Below are 8,064 nucleotides of genomic sequence, written 5' to 3'. Positions count from 1 at the left end.
TTGTGTAGTAGAAATCCAATAGAAAAATGAAGTTCACATAGATTCAATAAGTTTATTGCTAAATACACTTAATGAAGTGAATACTAATTAACTTCATCTATCTTAGTTAGAGCGGAGTAGAGTACAGATGAAAGAGAACCCGGATTGATTGGACTACTGTAGATTAATATTCGTCGAATACCAATTTTCGTGGATTTTGGGGTTACATGTGTTATACGAACTTAAATGTTCAAAAAATTGCAAAATTTCAATAGGTATATATGTAGACTTTGGCAAAACCACGAACTCAAATATCTACCAAAATGCAGGCATTTCTCAATCCATGAAAATTGATACCCAAGACAATAGATTAATCAGCATTATCTTAAATTATAGTATATTATTGTAATACCTTTTCAATTGATTATTGCACCATTGAAATTTAAAAATATAATGTTTACAGAGACGTGGTGAGAAGTGCTACAATCCTTTTCAGAAATGGACAGTAGGATGTAAGTATTTGATAAATCTATTAGCCATTGAAATTTTGGCGGGAAAATCTTCTCTGTTGATGTTTCGTAGCTTTATTATTGACAAGTTTAAGTTCTAAAAAAATAAAATAACAAGGATTTTATAAGACTTTAACAGATGGCTTATACTCATACAAGTAAATGATGTCTAATAAAAAAAAAGTATGGGGGTCAATGGGCAAAATTTTTTAAGCATTCAAATGGTAAAAACCAGAGGATTCCGCAAATCTGACAAAAATTCCAAAACATGACAACTAACATCCTTAAGTATTAAAGACCAATTAGATATGGAGTTCGTTCTAATAGAACAGCATTCAAAAAAAAAATAACAGTTAAACAACAGTACACAAAACACAACATAGAAAAATAAAGATTGATACAAAAACATATGGGATGATCTCAGGTTATCCAGACGAAAAGTATCACTGATGTCATCAATCGATGTCAAGCGAATAAATCTCTGTCAAAAGACAAAGACTACACTTAAAAAAGTTTAATCCATAAAAACATATACATTTTAATTTTTTTCATATAATGCTGCAAGAAAGATTTTGGTTTCTTTTATATTTTTTTAGATTTTTCCAAAACACGTTTTGCAAACAAAAAAATCAAAACCACTGCTACTACTTCAATTTAGTATGACTTGTGCTAGTTGTTTCGTGAAAATAAATTTCTATGTATCAACATTTTGGCAGCGCCTGCACACAGAGTATATATCTCTCAGTTGATACGATGTTCCAGGGGGTTATAATTCCTTTATTTAATGAGACAGTGATAATCATAGATCGAAAATAAATTGACAACGACATGCTTAAAAAGAAAAAGACAAACAAACAAACATACATGTAGTACACAAGAGCTAACAAAGAAAATCAAAAACTAAACACCATGAACCAAACCAAAAACTGGAGGTGAACTCAGGTGCTCTTGAAGGGTATGTGTGCGATGTGAACATCGGTAAACTACTATCGTCTGAATTCGGCATTTTATTGTAAAAAGTTTTACTGGCAAGAAACAAAAAGCATGTATTAAAACAAAACTAATTTACATACTAAACGGCAGCCAAAAATGTAAAGATGTTCTATGGTTATCTTTCTTATGTACGACTGGTAATGCGTATTACAACAAGTAAAATAAAGAAAGAGAGAATAAATTTTATAAAATCAAAATCAAAAACTAATCATCCATTCATAGTTTGCACAAGTGATTGCATAAGGATGACAATAAATTTTTTATCTAACACTCATACTAAATAAGAAAAAAAAACATGTTTGGTCGTCCGAATGTATTAGATATGTGTGTTGGTATGGATTTGGGGGACTTAATTTCCTCGTATTAGTTCGTCAGTGAACAAATCTTAATATTAATTTTTGTTTTACAGCAAAAAATTCCCAACTGCCGATTTGCAGACGGCCTTCACATAACTATGGAAATATTGATACACGTGAAAATGACCATCCCTCTGTGTTCCGTGATTTAACAGAAAGAGAGATTAAATGTCTACTGGATTTTCTGTATTCTGACACAAGTTTGAACCTTACTGTCGCTGAAAAGGCTTCAGTTACATCAAACTATATCTTTGTTGCTGATCTATATCTACCTCCAAAACAAGATGTCTTAAAGTATCTTGATAATGGATTTCCTCAACCTGAACGAGAAGCCCGTGTTATGATTTTCCGAGGAGCTATAGCAGAACCAGATGTGATAGAATTAATCGTTGGTCCTCTGTCAAACCCTTCAGGATATAGACATGTTCCATACCAACCTACATCCCTCCCGTTTATAGACAGACCTTATACTAATAAAGCAGACAGTATAGAGAAAGTCGTGGAATTCTTAGACAGGAAACTCGGTGACATGTTGTTTCATTTATATGGAGGGCGCTTAGTAAACTGTGGAGATAGGTGCTTGATTAGTAACTTCGTTCATCAGTTGACATCAGTATTATCTGGAGTTGAAAAACGAAGATTTTTTTGGTCGTTAAAACATGACGTAGAGTATAATTTAATGAGACCTTTAAATTTTGCCTTTTTGGTAGAATGGGATCTCGATAAGTTCTCGCTCCCAAAAATATGGTTTGATGGACATTTGTTTTCATGTATAGAAGATGTTCTTCAGTATTACCAGACATATAAGCATGACATACAAAAAGTACCGTTTCCTGACGTCACACAAAATTCTCGTCGTATTGTAAAGTCTAGAGGCATTCCTCCATTTAAGACGCCCTTGAGGGATCCCCAACAGGTTTCCCCCGATGGTAAACGATATAATATAAACGACAGACATATCTCCTATGGTTTCTGGGAATTCGATGTTGCAGTTGCCCCTTTGTTAGGACCACGGCTCAATGACATTCGATATAAAAATGAACGTATTGCATACGAGATTAGTTCCCAGGAACTTGCAAATATGTATTCTGGTTATAAGCCTTCGGAATACACAGCTTTTTTCCTAGATAACAGATATACGACAGGTGCTCTTGCGAAATATTTAGTTCCCGGAGTTGATTGTCCATCCGATGCTACATTTATTAGTTCTTCTTACAAAATGGAATCAAGCGATGAACCACTTGTCAATGCACATTCTTTTTGTGTTTTTGAACTAAACAAAGGAATTCCACTTCGAAGACATCATGCATACCGTAAATTTGTTCATAGCTTTTACGAAGGTGCTGAGACTATTGTTATGATAGTCAGAACAATTCCGACCGTCCTGCTGTATGATTACACGATGGATTTCATATTTTACCAAAATGGCGTAATGGAAACCAAGGTAACAGCTTCCGGTATGGTGGCGACCTCGTGGTATGGACGGTAAAATCCATTCAGTTTCCAAGTCGATGATAATCTTATGGCACCTTTGCATCAGCACATGTTCCACTATAAAGTTGACCTTGATATTAAAGGTACGAAAAACAGATTTGAAACCCTTGATATTGAACCTGTTCTTACTCCAAATGAAGTAAGCGAGGATCCTGATGCCACTATCGTTCAAAATATGTTTGTTAAACGACTAAAACATTCCGAATTACAAGGAGCTACCAAATTTGACTTCAACTCTCCAAAGTATTTAACCTTTGTTAATAATAATGCAAAAGACAAGTTTGGCAATTCGGCAGGATATCGATTAGTGAATAATGGAATGGTCAAAAACATATTACCTCCAAATGACGGTAACAACCCAGCGGTCAGCTGGTCACAATATCAAGTGGCAGTTACAAAGTACAAAGACAGCGAACCAGCAAGTAGCAACTTATTTGCACATTCTAAGAACCCTGTCTTCACTTTTCAACAATTCATCGACGATGACGAAAATATTGTAGATGAGGTAAAGTATTTAGTTCTGTTTGTTTAGTTCACGCCTCGTTGTCAATATTTAGGAATTTGTTGCGATTTTGTCATGAAATGAGAGGTTTAGCTAGCTTTGAAACCAGGTTAGATTCACCATTTTCTACATAAGAAAATCCCTGGACCAATTCAAGAATATGACAGTTGTTATCTTATTGTTTCATGTGTTTAAGCTTTTTATTTTGCCCTTTGATTAAGGACTTTCCGTTTTGAATTTGCCTCGGAGTTCAGTATATGTTTTTGATTTTACTTGTTTCTGTGATTGACATCTGTAGTAGCCATTACTTCGGTACTGGCATGCAAATACGGATTTTTTGTTTTATTAAAATTTGCTGTTACAAAATGATAGAAATTATTATAAATTAAGGAATGTATCTCCCTCATGCAAAGCTCTGATTCGTTTCACGGATTTGGCTATACTTTTTGGACCTTTTGGATTATAGCTCTTCATCTTTTATATAAGCTTTGGATTTCAAATATTTTGGCCACGAGCATCACTGAAGAGACATGTATTGTCGAAATGCGCATCTGGTGCAAGAAAATTGGTACCGTTAATTTTACTACACTGTATTGTGGATACTGTAGAGATACATAGAATAAGGCAATTTAAAAGAATTTCAAACATGTCCGACCTCAACATTCTATTATGTAGAAACCCCATCCTGCATTAGAAATGGGTTATCTTCAGTTCCTGTGTATCTTGTAGTTTGGAAATCTCGGGATATCGTTGGGTAAGAATGTTAGCATATTATATATTATTCTCTTAATTGTTAATTTCTAGTGCATTTTTACATAATTTACATAATTCGTCCTTGAAATACCTGGCCATAAAAGAGAAAATGTCATATTTATTTCCTTTCAACTCCATGAACTCAAATTAATTCAAACTGGAAAGGGGGGGGTGAATGTCATGTTTTACCACTGTCGTATTCTTTGGTAGTTTTTATAGATTCAATGTCGTTAATGCTTTTGGCTTTACTGTTTAATCTTCCGTTATTTTTTTTTTTTTTTTGTTGAACTTCTTTCACAGTATTCTTGATTAGTTTGAAGAAGAGAAGCTTTTTCTGTGATAAATCAGATCTAGAATAGTTCTATTGACATGTCTGCTTTAAACAGGCCAGTTTACATAATTATCTGCCTTTGATGGCATGGCATGCAAAGTATGTATTTAAAGTCAACTATCATACGATATTTACTCATAATTTACCGGAAATAGTCCGAAAACCATAACGTCAAACTCTGCAAAATTATATATGAGTCCCCGACTAAAAATATTTACTCTAAAAAGGTATTATGACTACTCCTTATGTATGCACTTTACACATAAATGTAACACATTTTTTAGCAGTCTACGGTCGTACGCTTACCTTGCCTTATTAACTTGAACATAACTGAAGTTACACCAATTGATCAAATGCGCAAATGGTTGAGTATAAATGCTGGTACTTGTAATGCTGTGAATAGTTTAAAGTTAAGGTCGGGTCTTAATATGAATATTCACCATGCCCATATTTCCGACTGGCCGTCATTCCGGTGACATACCTGTTACTACACACAGAGCTAAACTAGACAGTCTTACGTTGTACAAAGAAATTAATATTCATTTATGTCTCTTATATAGATGGATTCAACTATTATTTAAAGGTCCTAACTTGTCAAAAAATATGAAACTGATTAGGCATAAAACTGTAAAAACATATTCTTTGATTTTAAAAAAATCGGCTTTGAGCCTTTTTCTAGAGGTAAATCCAGGAAATAGATTCAGATGTTCAAGTATTGTTTTCATTTTATTTTTATGTCATACAATTTATGATTTTAACTCAATTACTGAAGTAGGGAGGATTCATCCTTTTTCGTCGGATACATATTTTCAAGGATTTCGAAAAACCACTAATTTAAATGCGTAACGAATTACAATTTTCTCATAAGGTTGTTTGCACACTTTTGCAATACCACGAAATGTAATGTCATAAATCTACGAAAATTGGTACAAGCTATAAAACAAGTGAAACTACAGTAGCTAAATTACTGGAGTAATAGTCTACATTTGTACATTTTCATTGACAGGACCTAGTTGCCTGGGTATCAATGGGCATGCACCATATTCCTCAGAAGGAAGACTTACCCGTGACACATACAACAGGTATGTCTCGTAGCTTCTTTCTATTACCATATAACTACTTTGACGAAAGCCCAGGAATGGCAGTTAATAATGCAGTAAGGATAGATTCTGTGGAAAAAGATGGCAAAACAGAATCTGTTGAAATCCGACGATATGGTACTAGGAATTATGTAGACTGTATACCAAAGAAAAATCCATTTGAAGCGGAACTGAAAGAGAATCCATGTCTTGTAGTACAATGCTAAATTAAATAAAAAAAAGTGACCTATAGTTGTTTAATATCTGTAACATTTTGGTCTTATGTGGATAGTTGTCTCATTGGCAATCATACCACATCTTCTTTTTTATGGATTCCATGTTAATGAAAAATATTAACCTCTTCACTTTCAAGTGAATGATTTGCACATGTATATTTATTTATTCGACTGTTCATTAAAAGAGGAGCGAAAGATACCAGAGGAACAGTCAAACTCACAAATCGAAAATAAACTGACAACGCCATGGCTAAAAATGAAAAAGACAAACAGTCAACTAATAATACACAAGACACAACAAAGAAAACGAAAGACTTAGCAACAAAACTCCCATCAAAAACCGGGGGTGATCTCAGGTGCTCCGGAAAGGTAATCAGATCCTGTTCAACATGTGGCAAATGGAAAAATCATAAGCTCAAACACATCAGACAAATAGAAAACAACTGTCATATTCCTATATTCCTATCATGGTACAAACATTTCTTTACGCAAGCAGAGGTCGTCTCAACTTGGTTTTATAGCTAGCTAAACATCTAACTATAAGACAGACGCACATTATTCCATTATATTGACAATATGTTTTAGCAAATCCAATAGGTAATCATTACAGAAAATGAAATACGGCAGTGAACATTTTATTCGTATCTTAATCACGATAAAAAAAAACCAACTCTGTCAACGAAGAAAAACAAATGAAATATAAACACTCTATAGACAAAACACAACGACAAAAATGAAAGCAAAAATACAACAGTTTACAATTTATTCAAGTAATAGTTATTTTAAGATCTCACAAATTCTTTAAAAACCCACGAAACGAGGTAAAGACAACAAAAAAACCCAAAAAAACAAATGTTCTATAATACTAAAATACATGAATCCACAGTATATAAATTGCGTCCTTTATTTACGATATAGTTGTGACCAACTTTAGGTAAGTGCAGATACATCAGTAAGCAGGTAAACCCTGTCGTTTACAAGATGGTTCACAATAACTGATTTTATACGTTTTCACTCATTTCGAAATCATCTATTGAATCAAGTGATTAAACAAACTTATTACCGCCATTATCTGCCTTCAACAAGGTATTAAAAAAAACTGGAAATCAATATCAAGTTTAAAAAACCTGCATTACTTCTTACTGCTTATTTTCATGATTTTAGTTCAATTATTTTTTAATTTGATGTTACTATCATTTTTTTTTTCTTAGTTGAATTTTTCATAGTCAACCTATTTATTATGATTTAAAGACGTATTGTGCATTATAACTGACCTTAAGAAATAAATTGCAAACATTTCTTAGTTTGACTAAACCTTTTCATTTTATGTAAACTAAGCTTACTCCATGCATGCATGGACAAGGCAACTAACGTTAACTTAGTCCATGCTTGAATGGACTAACACAACATACTTAGTCCATGCATGCATTGACGAAGGCAACTAACGGTAACTTAGTCCATGCTTATGAATACTCATTAAAATATCTTTTTTTAGAACAAAAAAATAATTATATGAAAATGTGTTGTCTTTAGAAATATATCCTTAATATCTGTGCACACGTACAAAAAAAGTGTTAGCGCATGCGGCAGAATATCTTAACAACGTTTTGAGAGAAAATATGAATGCCTACCCAAATCCAATCAATTAGAAAAATCAAGTTTAGTAGAAGAATTTCTACCATGAACTCGCATTGAACTATTATTAAAATAGCATAATAGAATGAAATACGAATGGTGTCTTCAACCTATGCCAACATTCGATAAAAAATATATGCAACCTATGCCTACAAACAAAATACAATAGGTGATGTTTGATGTTTAAACCATTATTA

The 8,064-nt window shown here is 33.2% G+C and overlaps 1 protein-coding gene across 1 annotated transcript; it reads left to right on the top strand.

Annotated features, from left to right (window-relative positions):
• The first annotated feature begins 424 nt into the window (after positions 1-424).
• LOC143059359 (putative amine oxidase [copper-containing]) lies at positions 425-6,223 on the top strand. The gene is made up of 3 exons (XM_076232845.1): positions 425-491; positions 1,891-3,836; positions 5,924-6,223. The coding sequence occupies exons 2-3, from the start codon at positions 3,360-3,362 to the stop codon at positions 6,221-6,223; spliced, it is 777 nt and encodes a 258-aa protein (XP_076088960.1). The 5' UTR covers positions 425-491; positions 1,891-3,359.
• Positions 6,224-8,064: the final 1,841 nt, after the last annotated feature.

This window comes from Mytilus galloprovincialis, chromosome 14 (assembly GCF_965363235.1).
Source record: "Mytilus galloprovincialis chromosome 14, xbMytGall1.hap1.1, whole genome shotgun sequence".
Taxonomy (NCBI): Eukaryota; Metazoa; Mollusca; class Bivalvia; order Mytilida; family Mytilidae; genus Mytilus; species Mytilus galloprovincialis.
The sequence above is the reverse complement of the archived record's forward strand: the minus strand, read 5'-3'. Positions and strand labels throughout refer to the sequence as shown.